This window comes from Perna viridis, chromosome 2, assembly GCF_037379345.1.
Source record: "Perna viridis isolate PV_CMFRI_1.1 ecotype Kerala chromosome 2, ASM3737934v1, whole genome shotgun sequence".
Classification (NCBI taxonomy): Eukaryota; Metazoa; Mollusca; class Bivalvia; order Mytilida; family Mytilidae; genus Perna; species Perna viridis.
In genome coordinates, this window is record NC_142446.1 from 69,800,268 (window position 1) to 69,818,896 (window position 18,629).

At 31.8% G+C, this 18,629-nt stretch overlaps 1 protein-coding gene across 1 annotated transcript; it reads left to right on the top strand.

Moving 5' to 3' along the window:
- Positions 1-58: 58 nt before the first annotated feature.
- LOC148626717 (X-ray radiation resistance-associated protein 1-like) lies at positions 59-16,791 on the top strand. Its single transcript, XM_088570962.1, has 14 exons — positions 59-165; positions 1,915-2,123; positions 2,599-2,743; positions 3,395-3,492; positions 4,250-4,395; positions 5,433-5,534; positions 6,136-6,470; positions 6,753-6,967; positions 7,437-7,649; positions 8,396-8,965; positions 9,603-9,756; positions 13,433-13,545; positions 14,729-14,899; positions 15,275-16,791. Exons 1-14 carry the CDS (start codon positions 66-68, stop codon positions 15,395-15,397), a joined length of 2,694 nt encoding a protein of 897 aa, XP_088427088.1. The 5' UTR covers positions 59-65; the 3' UTR covers positions 15,398-16,791.
- The last annotated feature ends 1,838 nt before the right edge of the window (positions 16,792-18,629 follow it).

The following is an 18,629-nucleotide window of genomic DNA, read 5'->3' on the forward strand; positions in this document are numbered from 1 at the left end:
TTTAAATAGCAAAAATAATAAAAACAAACGTACGAGATTTTTCGTTTCCTTAGAGATGTTTCAAAATGGCGTCGGTGCCGTGGGTGAAATATGATGATGGCACTTCAGACGGGTTTTCAGCAAATTGCTTTCCCGTTAGAAGTCTAATCAGGCAATCAGAAGATGGTACACGATTATTTTTCAATCACATTTCATAGTTTAATAACATTTCTCTTACTGCAATGCAAAATTTACAATTTTTAATCAGAAATATCTTAAGTCAAGATGGGAATCCTCAATCATCACCATCCATGTCAGACTTTTCCTTCAAAATTTTCAACGACTAGCCCGAATAATAGAGGACTGTATAGGATTTTACTAGCCTGAAACAGGAAAAGTACTCATCAGTTTACTAGCCTGAATCAATCTTTACTAATACTAGCCCTGGGCTTTACTTTAGACTATACTTTAGTAGTGGCTAAAGAGGAGCACTGCCATGTCATCAGCCATGATCAGGGTCTCTGTGGCTGTGAGTGTGACCTGTTATCATTAATATGAAGAAAGTGAAACCTTAGACATTCCCGAAGAAACATATGAATTCAAACACCTTTTATGATTTTTGTCAGCCTTGTTATTATGAACTTCCAAATTGGTAAAATGTGTTTTAATATATGGTTTTTGTTGTCCTTATGCATTCTCCAATTATTATGGTCTGAAATATATATGGGCCAAAATGTCTAGCTTTGGTAACGAACTGTGAGTTGTCATGGTCTGAAATGTCTTTGGGTCAAATTGTCCATTATAGATTACGTCATTTTGTAAATATCCAGGTGCCATGTTTTGACCATCCCTATCTTAGAAAAAGCTCAGATTCGATTTGTATTTAAATATTGAACTAGTTTATGTTTCCTAGACTGGTGTGGTCCTCAATCGCATTTATAAAGTATAAGAAAATGACCCTGCCATTATTCTGTTGTTTATTTAAGCTCCTGATTTTACATTCACAAAGTGGATATTGATGCTTTTTTCTGCCCACAAGTATGCAGGACCCAGCCATAACATAATTTGTTTCACATTGGTGCATTGGACTTCCCTTTTCCACGGAACATAATTTAAGCTAGAGTCCTTGTTACATAACCTGATTGACTGATAAATGGAATGTTTTTTTTTTAATTATGACTGCTTGTCAATGTAAATTTGTTACTTCTAATAGAAGTCCCAATAGAACTTTTCTTTTAGATTATTTTATATTGAAAAGTCCATTGGGAACATTAGTTATATAAGGTTTATTATGTAAGAAACAAATTTTAATTAAAATTCCAGAGGAACTTATGTAATTTGTCTTCTTTTGGAACTTGTGCTATGGAGGAACTTCTGGTCCGTTACTCTGTTAACCTAAACTGTCATAAATTTGTCTTCCTCATTCATCACACATGACTTTCAACAAGCAGCATAGGTGGTATTTTGAAGAAGCAGGAACTACAGGGTTATTCCTGATTCCATAGCACTGACAGTTACTTAAGTTAGTGCTACTTGTTCTAATAAAAATTTAGCTGCCTTTCATTTTCAAATTAAGCAACTATCTCATTTTAATGTGAGTAGCCCAGGACTGTTCTATAATTCCTACTTAATGTCACCTTGGGCTAATGAATTTTGGTGAGGGAAAGTTATATTTATAATGCTGCACTTTCCCTGTGGCCAGAAGAAACTTGAATTTCCAATATGTTAGAAAAGCAAGAAAATGGTATGGAAAAGATTTTTTTAAATGAAACTTTCCTGTGAAAACCTAAATTTTCAAAAATTGGGAAACACTGGCCTGTCTGTTGTAAGGTCTCACACAAATTTACTTGCAGTCTTATGATTTGAAAATACTATAAATAGTCTATTTTATTCTGCTGAGGCATTTTAAAATAATAAAGTATATTTTTTATTCAGTAAGTGGTGCTTGGTTGTATGAACAAAGAGCTGAACAGAGACGTAGATTTAAAGCAGTGTTGTGCACAAAACCTAAAACATATGCACAGATTAAAGAAGAAAGAAAAAGATGTGACAGAGAAGGGACATCTTTTAATCCTGCTGAAATCCAAAACTTAGATGAAGATGAAGAGCAGCCAGAATCTCCAGCTTTGGATGGGTTCTTTTTGGTGGGTATACTGGTACATTGTGTAATTGTTTGGTAAAGATATAATTTTATGAATCCATGTACCGGTATTAAAGCTTTATTTATTTTATTATGCTTATTAACAACTGGACTGTTAGTGATTAACATCCTAGAAATTTTTAAGTACTATGTATACCTACTGGTATGTGTTATTTAGTGCAATAAAATACCTAGTTGGAACTTCAAAATTGTTATTGTTTGTGTTAGTGAAGATGAATCAAATTTCTGAAACATGAGAGTTGGTACTTATGTTAGACATTGACAATTGTACTTTAACTCTGATACAAAAAATGATGATATCAGATAAGCAGCAATTAGTTTTACTGGTTTGTTTCTGATTTAGTTTACAACATTAAAAAAACATTTCAAACTCTTGTGTAAGCAAGCTATTTTGAACAATTACTCATTTTATAATTTGTATGCACTATTATAATGATTATTATTATTGATAATTGTAGATGAGACATTGTTGTATAGAAGACCCATCTGACCTGTGCTCTGTAAACATTGCTGGAAAAGAACTCTCAGAGTACAAAGAAGAAGATTTTGCACTTTTTGACAATGTTGCTTATGTTAATGCCTCAGAAAATTATCTCCCCTTTGGTTAGTACTTTTTTAACCCTGGGATTGTATTGTCTTATTTTGGTAACAATTCATTCAAATAGTAACTTTTCAAAACTAGCTGTCCTTAAGGTTTGATACCTATTCATTATTGACAAAATAATTTTTTTACTTAAAACCCTGAAAATTTCGAGACAATTTACATCTAATCCCACAATCATCAGAAATATACGGTAATAGTTTATGCATGTAATATACTAGATGATTGCTTTTATTGAAAGTATTAAACAAGTAGTTTAATTTGAAACTATCACAATTTCTATTATTGTCATTTTTACAGAAAAACCTATAGAAATCATGTATATTATGTATTAATGGCTATATGTTGACTATTTCTAAATAACAATAAATTTTAAGAAATAAGCAGGTTGCCAAACTTAAGAATATCATAGAAAGGATTTGTGGCATATTTAAGAAAAAAGACAAATGATTTATAGAATAAATAATTGCACTCTATCTTCTATGGAGTTACTAATATTGATATAAAATTAAAAATTTTGTTTGTTTTAATGTTTTTTGTTTTTATTTTTTGCCCAGATATCTTATTAGGTTACCTTTTATTTGCTTCATTTGTAATTTTATATTACTCTTCTAACATTCTAACTTATGCTAATTTTGTACCTATTTTTACAGAGGCTTTCCGTGGTTTTCCAATTATAAGAGAGTTAGAGATCCCTTTGAATGGTCTAAGGAGTATAAAGTTATCACCAGGAGATTATCCTTCATTAGAGGTGAGACAGCAAAAATATTTTTAAATACTCTATGATTTACTTGTATCATCAACTTCTTGGACAGCTAGATATTATGCAATAACACACCATTGGCAATATGATACGAACAAGTGATATCAAAATTCAATTGGTTATTATGTGATTGTGTTGTATTGTCTATAAAATCTGATTGTCGGAAGCAAGGTTGTGACATTTCTTACGTTATTCTCAAGTAACAACTGGTGATGTTAAAGACGAACAGTCAGTAAATTTCTGCCATGACAGATGGTGTATGTTAAGCTGCCAAATTCAAAAGGAGTCATAGAGAAAACGGTTTTATAACTTGTGAACTTTGAATATTGCAAAATATCAATTTACTTCATATTGTTTCAACACCATAACAAACCCCCTGAGTCTTGTTTGTTATGATGTCGAAATTAGTTGACATAAGCTTATATTTTGCAGTTTTCAATATAACTCATCATAAAATCATAAATTATTGAATAGCTAAGGTTTGCACCATTGCATTATTAGTTCTTTCACAAAAAAGTACTTAATTTTAATGAATAAAGTGCTTTGAAAAAACAAGGTATATTTTTGTATTGATATTTTAATACTTGTATTTTTTTATTATCCCTTACTTTAACCAGCAGTATTAAAATGACAGAATATTGAGTAGATCAACACAATGATAGAGACCATTTTTAATATTATAGAGAAGTCAATATTTCTTCTGAACCATGTTTTGCAATTATATTTATTATTCTTTTTCTTTCAGATAGTTGATATTTCCTATAATAACCTTTCCCATGATGATGTATTATCACTTGGAACTCTGCCAAACCTCAAAGTTCTACACCTTACTGGGAACAACTTCAAATCTCTACCACCAGATATGGCATTACCATTCCAAGATAACAAAAGGTTAGTATTGAACAAAAGGTGTGATTTGTAGGTTAAATACAGATTACACAACAAACCCGTGCGTGACATTTCTTATCCATGCAAATATGCTGGCACTGAATAGGAATTGGGAACTGATCCTGAAAGTAATTCATAAATAAAAAAAAAGAAATGTAGAAGTAATTTTTTTTTATTAAAATAGGAAAAAGAGAAGACAGAGATGTTTACTTTTATAAATTCTTTGTAGTTTTACCAATTTTGACTGCAATTTACGCTTGATGTATTGTGAATTTCTCAATGTTACATGTGTTTGAAAAAAAATCACAAAATTAGAATTTCATGGTTCATCTTCATGAAATATGGCTATAAAGGATTGCCATAAAGTACCATGAACAGGTCATGGGAAAGAGTAATCAAGGGAACCAAGGTTATAGCGGTAATCGAAAGAATGTAATCCAGGGACAAAGACCAGACATGGAAAACAGACATACACAACAAAGAACATTAAGTAACTTAAATCATACATACAAAGTAACAAAAGTAAATGAGCAACTCGGACTCCACTAAAAACTGAGAAAGCCTTGCTCCAATGCATGATTGCATATGTTTTAGGATGCGTAAGTTACAAAAATATTTGATCGAACACACATGGAAACTGAATTTTGCTGATTTAAATATTGCTTATTAATTAGGTGATATGCTGCACGGGTGCGGCTGCAAAAACTTGTCAGTGCTATACCTTTGACAGAATATTATCAAATTCAAATATACATAAGGAAGGTCTGTGTTGATTTTTATAATTTTATAATTTTCTCTATGATAATTTTTCGCCTATGGATTATCATTTTTCAGTTAAAAACATTTTTAAAGGGTAAAATGCAACTTAGCATGACAATCTGGTTTTCTTTAAATTTATCATTCTCTTTGTTTATGTATTGTTACTACTTTGTATTATTTTTGTTTGATATGTTCTCATTTAGTTAGTTCTTACTGGTTATAATTTACTATTAAATGTTTGTCTTTTTTAAAATTAAATGAGGTGTATTTTTATCTTTTAGCAAAAGAAAGATTCCAAGATTTAAGAACTTAGAAATTTTAATGTTAGATGATAACAAATTATCTAACGTTGCATTGTTTGCTGCTCTAGCTGGACTCAGAAGGTTGGTATTTAATATTCCTAACCCACAAACATACTGGTACTCACTTGATATATACTAATTCACCTTAATATGTGGTGACAAGAAAATCATTAGATGGACTTCCTGTTGTGTTAAAGATCAGTTAATATTTTTAGTTGCCCTGCAAGAATGAATGTTTGTTTTTGAGACAGAAATCTCTAAAATATTTAAGCAATCCTCTTTGTTCATGATACTTTAAGCAGTCTAAGTGCAAAATATTTCAGTTTTATTAGTTGCCTTACTTGAATCTTGCTTCACTATGGTAATATCAAGCAGTACATTGCCTCACAGACTTACAGGCTTTCAAAGATGTTATTTTGCAGAAATCTTGAAAAAATTATTAAATGGTAGGAAACCTCTATCAGGTGGTTTAGATGCCATGTGCATAGCTAATCACTCATTAAAAATATGTTAAAAAAAACTTTTAAAAATTATACATGGGTATGAAAGCAAATAAAAGTGATTGATTATTGGCATTGTTCTTCATCATTTATTTATATCATGTTTTATTAAGCTTGTATTTCATGACACCAGCTACAATAGTTAGAATAAGTTCAAATATTATTGTTATTAATCATTTCAGATTGAGGCATCTGAATTTAGAAAAAAATGAAATATTCTATGTGCCACAACTGAAGTCAGTGGAGGGAAGCATGGTAGTTAGTGAAGAAGGAAACACAGGGAAGCGTAAAAAATCAGCACGGTCAGGAAAGAAAACCTCTAGAACTCCAAGGATTAAACCCAGTCAACATGGTAGTAAAAAGTCTGATCATACAATAGATGAAGCTACAGCCTCAGAAACACATGGACCACAAAATACAGAGGCATCACTTCCAGCACCAGCAAACTCTGAGGTCGTTAGTGACCAACCTGACAATGAGGTCAAAGTTGAAGTTGAGGTCAAGGATGAAAAGAGAGGTAATTTGTTTTTTATGTGGTTAAGATATTCTTTGATTTATTAGTTGCCTATAAATGCATTTTTTCACATTTTTCTTCAGATATTGAATTTAAAAGCAGCTGTCCATCTAAGAATCATTCAGATGATATTGATTAGGCCAAAAAGTGGATGAGGGAGGGAGTTTTTTTTTTAAGGATGCGGCTGATGACCTACTTGATACCACTGATTATTAAGGAAATTATGTTTTGCAATGAAGGAGATTTTTGCCTTTTTTCATTTATATCTATTACTTTCTTTTCCAGAAGAGCCAGAGGTTGATTTGAATGAGGATTTTGGTGATTTGTCAAAGTCTTTAGCTGACCTTGACATTACTGCAGACATTCCAGAACCTGAATCAGAATCTGAACCAATGCTTGAAGGAAAGAATCCCATTGTAAACAATTTTGGTCAAGAACCAAAGGGACCAGCTCTACCACCTTTCCCAGAACTTAGATTCCTGAATCTGTCTAGTAATATGGTAAGATTTAAATTGCTATTCTCTGAGGAACAGTTGGATTTACACACTAGCTTGAAACAGAGAATGGAAGTTTAATATTTTCTATGCCATGCATTTTCTGCTAGCACTGAAGTTATAGCTTGCAGAACAATTTCAATTATAATTTTCATCCTCATATCTAGAGACTTAGTCAGTGTATATTTTTATTTTTTTATGTTAAGACTAAACAAATCCTATGCTGAATAGAATATAGCAGTTGACCTTATTACCAGTATAGAATTTTTTTAAAATAAAAGTTAAAATTCTTGCTGATGCTAGCTTTGTTTGTTTTAATGACTTTCTGGTATATCAAAACTTTCTGTTGTAAAAGCATAAAAAGGTATGGTCAGCAAATAGCAAAATCAGCCCAAAAAACCAAAGGTGTTCTTAAAATAGAAAGTCTGAAGCAAGTGTTAGTGAACTTACTCCTTTACTTTGCACTATTTTCCAGATTGCTGAAGAAGAAGCTTTGTTATCTGTAGCAGCGTGGCCAATGTTATCAGAGCTCCTGATTGCCAACAATCCTCTGACAACAAATAATAGTGGAGATCCTCCATTACTTAAGAGATTCCTGCAGGACAGGCTTGGAATTCAGCTCATTAGGAAGAAAGTCACAGACTCAGGGAAACCAACTATTGAAATCCCTGTTAAGAAATCTAGAAAGGTAGGACATCAGAGACAGATAAAAAAAGTTCAAGTCTATCCTTGTAAAGAAATCTAAAAAGGTAGGACATAGAGTGACCTTGAAGGTATGTAAATCAATGGCATGGCTTTGAAAAATTTTAACAATTTTTGGAATAAATTTTCAATTTATGTTGTTTGCATCATGTCTAATCATGACTACTAGTCAAAGCTTCTTCAAATATAGCAAACAGTGAAAAAAATCTATTATAAAACTGTCATAAAATGGCTGATTTGGAATAAAGTACCAGTAAACAGATTTCAAACAGCATTTTTGGGAGGTATATAGTGATCATGGGGTCTGTCCATCAATTCATCACTCCATAACTTTTCTGTTACAGTGTTCTTTTAAATGACTTATCACTTTGACACAAGCTTTATATAGGCATGCTTTATCATGGGATTCAACATCAACTTCCTGTTTGACAACTTCGTTTATATTGACCATAAGTTTACTGGGACTGGGAGCATTGTTCTCAGTTTTCTGGTTTTAAGAATTAATTTTGAACAGTATGAAATGATTTCTTTATGAAATAATATGTACTTCAAATAAATTGAAAACAAAAATTCACTTTAAAAGACTAGTAATATGTTGTCTATTAAAAATTCTGCCTACCTGTTCATTAAAACATTCTTCCAGATACCACTTTTAAATAAATTTTGGACTTTCATCTTTTCTCATGTCAAAATTGTATTGTATGATTGAGGGCATTTATATTTGTATTTCAGGTTTCTAATAGAGTGCCTAAAATCCCCAGACTTTCAGCAGAAGAAAAACTGATGCTTGAAGCCCCACCAAGACCTCCTTCTGGACCAAAACCCTCATCTGTTCGAAAGTCTCATGATAAACCATTACCACCCATCCAGTCAAGAGACCATCCAACACCACCAACAGAGGATAGAATTCCATCAGCTTCTGATTATCAACGTGTATTGTCTCAACAGGAAGAAAAAGTGCCAGAATCTACTACTTATCATAAACAATTCTCACAAGAATCTGAAAGTGGTATTCCTCAAGCTATTGAATACAAGAGACAGTTTTCTGAAGAGTCTGGGGGAGTTCCTGAGTCAGCTAGTTATAGGAGACCACATTCAGAAACTCCTCTTTCTGTGCCAGGAGAAGCCGACTATAATAGACAATTTTCACCTGCCGAACAAAAAATTCCATCCCCTCCTGGTTATCAAAGGCCTTATTCTGCAGGAGCAAAGCCTAAACAGAAGGAAGAAGTCCCAGATAAACCAGAGTCTAAATCTGCTTGGTCAGATGAACAACCAGATCAGGCCTTCTTTATGACTCAGGTATCATAATATATCTGTTAAAATTGTATTAAAAATGTATGAAAAGTATGTTTCATGTTTAAAATATTAAGAGAGCAAATGATAGTAACTTCACTCCCATGTTGCTGATGATTTTTTGGTCTTAACAATTACACCTACTGTACATGTTATTGTATTGTTATGTCTCAGGAGAAATGAAGAGAAGAGGTTATTCAATTTTTAAAAGTTATACAAAAACTTTCAGAAAACTTTGATGGATTTTAATCCTTTCTAGTATAAACTTTGTTGTTATGAAAGGAAATTCTTTATTTTTGTTTATTTCATAACTTTTGGTTAGGGCTGTTCCAGTAAAATATATGAGGGATGAAGGAGGCACTTTTATTCTTTGCATATGGATGGGTGTTATAGTCTCCTGACAAAATACAGTGTTTAATACAAAACATCAATATGTTCTATGGGTGGCACCCTTGTGAAAAAGTGCCTTCCCTGGGTACCCCATATCTTTTAATGAAACAGCCCTCAAAGAGTTATTAGAACTTTTAGGGAACTTATTAGGGGGCACTTATTTATGCAGAAAGCTGTTTATTATATTAATTATGACTCAAAAACAATGAATGTTGAAGTGATGAAGAAATCTATTTCTGTTTATTGTTTTAAGGTTGATGACCAAGAGGAACAAAATGTTGAAAAGACTAAAACCAAAGGAAAAACAAAGAAAGAGAAACCAAAACAGAAAAAGCTAAATGAAAAATACAAGGGATATGAAATTCTGCTGGATTATGAGGATGACCCAAATTTTGTTGACCCTGCAGGTGATTATTACAGATTTTATTTTTTGAGTTCAGACGAAATTAATAATATTTGTGAATCATTCAAAAATATTATGAAGTGAAACCTGTCTATACTAAACTCCATTTGGGCTTGTTAAGTTAAGACCGATGTCCTAGTTACAATGGCTCAAAATGTGGTGAGATTGAAACAAAAAGACTTTAGAAAATGTCTAGAACAGTTTTTATTATACGCCCGTCAAAGATGGAATGTATTATGGTATACCGTTGTCTGTCTGTCATCTACATTTAGGACACTAACTCAAAAACGCTTTCCTCAACTTTTATGAAACTTTGGTGCTTTCTTCATATCTATTGATATAAGCTCCCTTTTGATTTTTATAAATTTCATATTTATCATTTTCAGGTTATGAATTTTTATACTAAAAAAAAAGGGAGATTTTCAAGTTTTTAGACAATAACTCAAAAACACTTTCCTAAACTTTTATGAAACTTTGGTGAATTGTTCATACCTACTGATGTAAGCTCCTTTTTGATTTTTGTAAATTTCAGATTTTTTGTTTCCGTGTTATGAATTTTGATACTTAAAAAAGGGAGATTTTCAAGTTTTTGCACAATTACTCAAAAACACTCTCACCAACTTGTTTGAAACTTTGGTGAATTGTTCATATCTATTGAAGTAAGCTCCCTTCCGATTTGTATAAATGTTAAATTTTACGTCTCTGTGTTATGAAGTTTTACTCTTTAAAAAAAGCCAAAAAAATGTCCAAGGAAATTTTATTCGTTGAAAAATCATTTAAAACAGACCATCTGTTATGATGATCGACTAATAAATATAAAAGGTACTTGGTAACCTTGTCAGAAATGTGTGCTTTAAACAAGATAGAAATGTATGGGTGAAAAATCAAGACAACAAACTTAGTTAAACTTGAGGTAGCCTTGATAATGATAATGCCAATTTTTTTGTGCATTTTTTATTTACTTTTTTTTTTTTTTTTTTTTGGGGGGGGGGGGGGTAGGGTATTTGACAGGGCTCACAGTATTTCTAGTTGATCATATAAATTCATTAAAAGCATAAGGACAAGTTAAAAGGGCAATGGGTGTATCATGCACTTTAAGCACTGCTCTTTAAGCATAAGGACAAGTTAAAAGGGCAATGGGTGTATCATGCACTTTAAGCATAAGGACAAGTTAAAAGGGCAATGGGTGTATCACACTTTAAGCGCTGCTCTTTAGCATAAGGACAAGTTAAAAGGGCAATGGGTGTATCATGCACTTTAAGCACTGCTCTTTAAGCATAAGGACAAGTTAAAAGGACAATGGGTGTATCATGCACTTGAAGCGCTGCTCTTTAAGCATAAGGACAAGTTAAAAGGGCAATGGGTGTATCACACTTTAAGCGCTGCTCTTTAGCATAAGGACAAGTTAAAAGGGCAATGGGTGTATCATGCACTTTAAGCACTGCTCTTTAAGCATAAGGACAAGTTAAAAGGACAATGGGTGTATCATGCACTTGAAGCGCTGCTCTTTAAGCATAAGGACAAGTTAAAAGGACAATGGGTGTATCATGCACTTTATTCAATAGGGTTTGATTTTGACAGATTTTATTCAATTTAAAGTTCAAGTACATTTTTTGTAGTTTCTTTGCTTGTTTAATTTTTTTTTTCCTTTTGCTTATTTATCATAAAGAAAAAGCTATTACTGAAATAATTTTTATGAAGGCGTTGTAAATTTTCTGTCAATATGAAGCCGTTTTGTATCATTTTTGTATGTGTATCAACCTACGCAAACAATAAGATCACTACCAATGATATTATCGTTTTTCATAAAAAAATAATGAACATTTAATTGACCAATAATGTTGCATTAAGGTAGTTATTTAAGTTTTAAACAACAAATCTTTGCCTTTTTGATGGATGCAGGTAGGAGTTTATAGAATCCTTGGATTTTACAATTTAAAGGCCCTGGGTCCAGTTTCATAAACAATCTCAAATGGATATTTTCTTCAAATCCTTCCTTAACTCAAATTTCAATCAAAATCAGATTGCTCAGAATTGAAGATTTGAGGAAAAACTCAAGGATTTAGCTTTGATAATGTTGGCTGCTTGTCTTCAGTCATTTTTGTCAGATTTTCTGACTTTTCTCCTTTTATCCATTTCATAGCAAATATATTTTTAGCCAAGTGACCCCCACTTTCATTTAGCACAACTTAAAATGTTATTTGATATGTTTTTATGAAATTTGTGATTTCTTTAGGTTTTGTAATAGATAAAACCTACTCATACAAAACCTATGGAAAATCCAGTGAAATCCTTCTCCTGTCAAAATTTCAAATGCTTATATCTCAAAAACGAGCACACAATAATAATAATAAAATCTTTATTTCAAGAGGGTTACACAGTTAGTTTACAAGCTAATCTTCTCTGAGGCCCTCACACACAAAAACTATAACTACTAAAAAAGATTAAAAATAAACAACACAACACAAAAACAAAAGCTGATTTGACAATACCAAATCACTTTAAGATAATACAATATAGAACATTCAAAAACAGTGTAAGCAGCAACAATTTTCTCTTTTAAGATACTCTATTCAAAAGTGTTAAGGTACTTCTTTATATTGATTGTGAATGAGTTATCAGTAGCTTGATTACATAAATGTTTGGGTAACTTTTTCCACAAGACAGACCCAGAATATATGAATGAATGTCTGAAAAGTTCAGTTTTAATTTTTGGGATTAAACAGTTTCCTTGTTCAGCATTTCTTAGTGAATAAGGTTTGTTTATTGAAACATAGTTAAACTTTTCTGATATATAACTTTGTGCTTCCCCATTGAGAGATTTATAGATTAATAGGTATTTGTCATATTTAATCCTGGTTTCTACTTTCATGATTCCTAACTGTTTGAACAAGGGTTCTGATGGAGAAAAAGGTTCAGCATCTAGAATGAGGCAGATACCCTTTTTTGGAGTTAAAGAATTTTGTCTAATCCTTCAGAGCCACAGCCACTCCATACAAATACAACAGTAGTCAATAAGTAGAAGAATGTACCAATTGTAGAAAGTTTTCTCATTTCAATATTCAGATATTTCATAATCTTTACTAGGAGATACAATCTTGATGAAATATTAGAGCATATATCAACATGACATTTCCAGCTAAGAGTATCATGAATTTTTACACCAAGTAGTTTTTCACATGATGAAAATGTTGAAGCTTTATCATTAACTACTAAGGAGGGTATATCAACATTTGACATTTTTTGTCTTGTTCCAATACACTGTGTTTTAATAGCATTAATAAACATACAGTTATTTCTACACCAGTTTTCAACTTTTCTTAGGTCATTTTGCACCACCTGTTGTAACAAATTAATATTTTTCCCAGATTTGTGTATGGTCGTTTCATCAGCAAACATATCAGCATCATTATTATGCATGTCACGAGGAAGATCATTAATAAATATAACAAATAAAGGAGGCTTAAGTATGGAAACCTGAGGAACGCCAAAGCTAATAGGTTTTTTTAAGAGAAAGTGTTCAAAATATTTACTTTTCCTTTCTATCCTTTAAGTCATTTTTTTCAGTTCATATTGTTCTAGCATGAAAGATCTAAAAAGAATTTACAACCCTTTGAAATCCTTGTTATTTTTTAACAGAGCAGTGAACATCTTTAAGATAAATTTTTTCTTTATTATAGATGTGCAAGGCAATATCAAAGCCCTGAAGTTTGCTTTAGGACATGAACTGGTTTACAGAGATGCTGCTGCTAGATTAGATAGGATAGAAAAGCCTATCCAGCCATACAGAAAGGTATCATTGTAGAAGACTGTATAGAGATAAAAGCTCTAAAACTAACTAACTTTCTTCCGTCCATTAAGTCCTCTGGCATATGGGGCAGCAACAAAGTCCCTCTATGTTTGTCCAACATTGGCAAGTTTTTATAGGGTCTCCCATGTCTGGTTGATGTTCTTCATATTTGCTTCAACAGTGTGACACCAGGTAAAAATAAGGTTACTCACTAAAAGTAGTGACAAATTCCTTCTTTCTGAAGTCCTGGATATGGACTTGAAGACTGTAGAAGACCATGAAGAAGACAAAAATACAAAAATTTGTATGGACCCAATTCAGTTTAATGCCTTAATATCACATAATAAGATTTAAACCTGGAAATTAAATAAAGATGAATTCCACAGTAATTTAAATTTTTAAGTAGCTGTCTTTATAAAAATCATACATGTCAAAAACCCACCAATATCACTTTTATTTTTTATTGGGAAACAGACCACATAATCTGTCTTAGTTTTTCATTCGGTTTTTATGCTTTTGAGATAAAAAAAAAATATATATATAGATAGATTGTACATGAAATTGGCAAGAGTTATATTCTTGATTTTGTAGGTCCCACTGATCTGACAATGAAATTGCTCTCAAAGATACTTTTTAAATTTGAAAGACTATTATTTGATCTCTGCATCACTTGATTTGCCCTTGAAATGTTCATTTTCAGTGCATTTCAATGAAATTATAATTCAAATTACCAAAATGATATGAAAAATGTTGTCTTTTTTCCTTGATTTTACTGGTGCAAATATTCAAATTAAACTGTCAAAATGGTGTTTTTTTTTTCATGTTTCATCTCCAGCCTGATTCTTACAGAGACTGATAAAAGTTTTATACCAACAGACCATTGCATCTGAGGATACAAAAATAACTCTCTTTTTTTCTTTCGTCCATTCTTCTTGTGAAGTAATGCAGGACTAAAAAACATGTGTTTTTCAAGTTTTTTCTTTCTTTTCTGTTATTTTGCCAATGATAGTTGACACCTTACATCAGTTTTATGATTACTGATACAGTCAAACCTGTATTAAGCAGTCACCTCTAGTGAATACTCAAAGTGAAAATTTGTATAGGTCCACTAGGTTTTTGGTTCTCTCGATTACTCTTTCAAATATTCTAATTTAGAAATTCATTTGCTGTATACTTATGTTTATAGTGGGAAATGCCACCAAGAGTACCCAGAAAAACAAGAGGAGAGAGAGTGGATGATGTACTTACTACACTTAAAAACAGAGTGACTGTTGATGAAGCAAACCTTAGCCAAGTATTGAAAGATCCTAGAGCTAAAAAGAAACAATTCCCTGATGCACAAAATCTCCTGGCAGAGGTTTGTATATAACACTGAATTTAAAATATTGTAAGAACTGTGAGATAAATATTCCATAAACCATTTCTTGGTTGTTATGTAGTAAACTAAATGTAACATAGCACTTTTTTTATTACTTCCTGTTTTCCTTACATCAGAAACACAAAATTTCATTTAGGTTTATATATAGATTGTCAATTCATAAACTCATTCAAGGTTAAAAGTTGTAGCTAAACTCGTATTCATCAAAAAGATGCAAAACTTTTCAAGTTTTATAAATTTAACCAAATGTCAGTGTGTGGTTGGCAATCATTTTTTAGCCCATATCATTTAGCTGGTTTGTGCTTTATTGTACTTTATTTAACTTTATTGAGCATCTTTGGACTCTTTTTCTAGATTCAAAAGCGATACAACTCAGTCAGGGTGGCTTCTATGAAAGAAGCACGAGAGGTGAAGAAGGTCTTAACAGGAACTGCGGATGAACTGTCAAAGAAAGTTCAGACTCTGAAAGCTACATGAAATACAACAACCTAATGAAATTAAAACCATAAAAAGGGAAGCTGCTCTACGGCTTAGAGATCTTTTGCTAATAAGCACCTATTCCTTGGAGAATCATTGTGATATGCCTCTGAATGTTGACTATTACATAATGCTTTGCTGAAAGAAGTTTTTTTAAGATTGTTTTATACTTTAGAATAAACTGTTAAAGGAACTTGATTTGTGGATATAAATTTTTAGAGTTTGTCAAAAATTCTTTGATTGTTGGAGTTTTGAATTTGCAAATTTTGAAAGGGGTTTTGCAAAAATTATACTTTTAAATCAATTACTATGGTATGTTATTTTGGTATTCACCTCTTTGGCAAAAATCTTGTTGATTGTTAGAGTTTTAGTAGATTTTATAAGGAAATGAAAGTCTTTGATCAGAATATTACATTTTATGTGGGAATCCAGTAAATGGTTTGACCAAATCACAAAAACATAATCTTGATACTCAACAAACAATAGTTATTCTTTAAGATCAGTGAAATAAGAGTTGATTATGTTAACTTTTTGGTATAAAACCTTGAGTTACTATAGAAATGTTAGTTCTATTAACATAATGAAAACCTATAACTTGTGTTTCATAGTTTTTTCTTAAAGCTTCCCTTCAATATGTTCTCTTCATCCCCTTTACCACTTTAAAATTGATAATTTACGTATAGTGAAAATATGAGAGTATTGTTGAATGAATGTGTATGTATGAAAAAAAGGAAGATCAAAATGAAATTACTAGAGAAAAAACTACTAATTTATAAACCTCTACAATTGAGCAGAATGTGATTATTTTTGGATGAACCTGGTAGTAAAATTCAAAAGATATAATAAGAACTAGTTCCAGGTTTGGATTAGACAAAATTTGAATTATATGAACAAATGTACATATATACTGCATATTCCTTTATATCTATTACCAGAAACTATCTTATCTAATTGTTGATTCAAGTAAAAAATCCACACACCTGGTATCGCAACAGTGAACATGGAGCTTGTTTGGAAGATACAATTTACATGGCGCTTTGGAGGTATTGTTTATCTGGACACAACATGGAGTTTGATATGCCCGTGGTTCATTGTGTCTAGATTTGCATCACCTCTATAGCACCACATTCGTTGTGTCTTCCTAAACACCTCCCCATTTGTTATATCACCCCAGTTTGTTGTGTTAGGATACCCTGCGTAAATCCTGGTGTATCAGCTTTATAATTATTTGCCTTTGAGAAATTACGGTAGTCCGTCCATTTAAGTTTTGAATGTGCAATTTTGTCAGACTGTGATATAAAGAGTATATTGTATTTGTATGAAAGAATATTTATTGTAAGTTGCACAAACATGAGTGTTGTTGTTATATGAAAAAAAAAACATATCAAAATTGTTGTGTGTGTTTTTGCTCTTCTGAAATTGGAAAACTTCAGTTAAAAATGTGATCTGTATGTGTTAACCAGTTTTATGCATCAATTTTGTTACCCTGAATTTACCTCTGAATATGCGCTGTTTCCCTTGGTAAAATTATGTAAAAATCATGAATATTCTCACAAATACCAGTTAACCAGCCTTTACTTGTCCTATTAGCCAATTTTCCTCCAACGGGAGGGGCATTTTTTAAAAAGAGTAACAAAATCATTGTTATGCTACATGTCACTTCATCTTCCACTGGTATTTCTAAGATGTCCTAGGTAGAACATTGTAGATGATGTTGATGTGCATGCCACTTGGGAACCTAAAGCCATGATGACGCTTGTTTGAATTAATGGTGGATTTCTCTCCACATATAAGCTTAGTTTACTTAAAATGCTGTTTTTACACCTAGTCTTATCAATGATCTTAAATGTCTCCCATTTGTGAATAAAAATCATTGTCTTTCCCAATTGTGACTTATCATAAGAACATATCATCTGTCTATGCAGAAAAGGTACATGTGTATAAACTTGTAATAAACTTTTACAAAGAAAATCAAAACATAAAGTTAAGGGCTTTTACACATTTGTAACATGTTGTGCAAGTGTCTGTTTTGGTTCTAAATATAGAGAGTTCACAGGGTTAAAGTATCAGTCTCTAAGAATCATGCAAATTTTGTAATATGTGATACATCCCAAAAAAGACTACACATTCTTATTTTTTATTAAGTTTCTTTATAGGTCTATATGATGACATGTATAATTATTCATTCTGATCTGTCTGCTCTTAGGAATAATTCACATTGAAAATCCAACAACTTCTATTGTATTTAAGTTTCATTTACAGAGTTATCTTCCTTAATTTTTAATTCTAAAGTGCATTCTATATAATTTTTATCTCCTAAGAACACATTTTGCATGATTCTTATCTGGAGTGCTACTTTAGAATTGCAGAAATAGAGGCACGTCACCTCCATAGAAACTGATCAATTGGAAATTGCAAAATTCGTTCGTCTAAATGCATTGATTTTCTAAGAAAACACAGAAAATTGGCAATATTGACATGAGAAGGGAAAGCGTGTCCTAAACCTGGTATTACCTAGAGAACGTCAATGGGATACAGTCAAGAAAACCAGAATTCGTCGTCGTCTCTTTTCTTTTAAAGCGCTTTGATTTGAAAGATCACATAAAATTGTCAAAAGATCGTGGGATTCTATATTTACTATACATTGTTATGAAATCGCGAAGTTGCTCAATCGGGCATGCACATTTTTACTACTTACCTCTTTGAGTGTTAAGGAAACTTCTTAGGTATCTATTCACCACTTTTGAATGAAAATTAACTCGTCTTCATCCATGTGTGATTTTATTTAGTGATGCTTATCCAACTTGTTATGATTAATTTGTTTGTGGTACAAAATCGGAATATATATTTTCACATATGGGGACATAAAATTCGTTCCCTTTTCCTTGTATGGCTTGATTTTTTTGTTTACTATCTCAGGTTTTTATGTATTAAATTGAGATAAAAACAAATGATGGAAGAGAACATTCTTTGTGTTGGCGACCGTGTCTTTTTCTATGCCGAAAGTGTTTACGGTTTCATCCATGCAACACAGTCTAGGTAAGTGGTATCACCCAGAAGTATGTGATGTGTTTCTCTCACATATATAGGACGTATTTCAATTATTGTCAGATCTGGTTTATATATGTTGCCATGTTTCATTTCATTTCATTTCATTTTTTTTTTCAAAATTAATACAATTGCATTCTCTCTTTTTCTTGTTCTTTGAAACACGACATTTTTATTTTTTCGA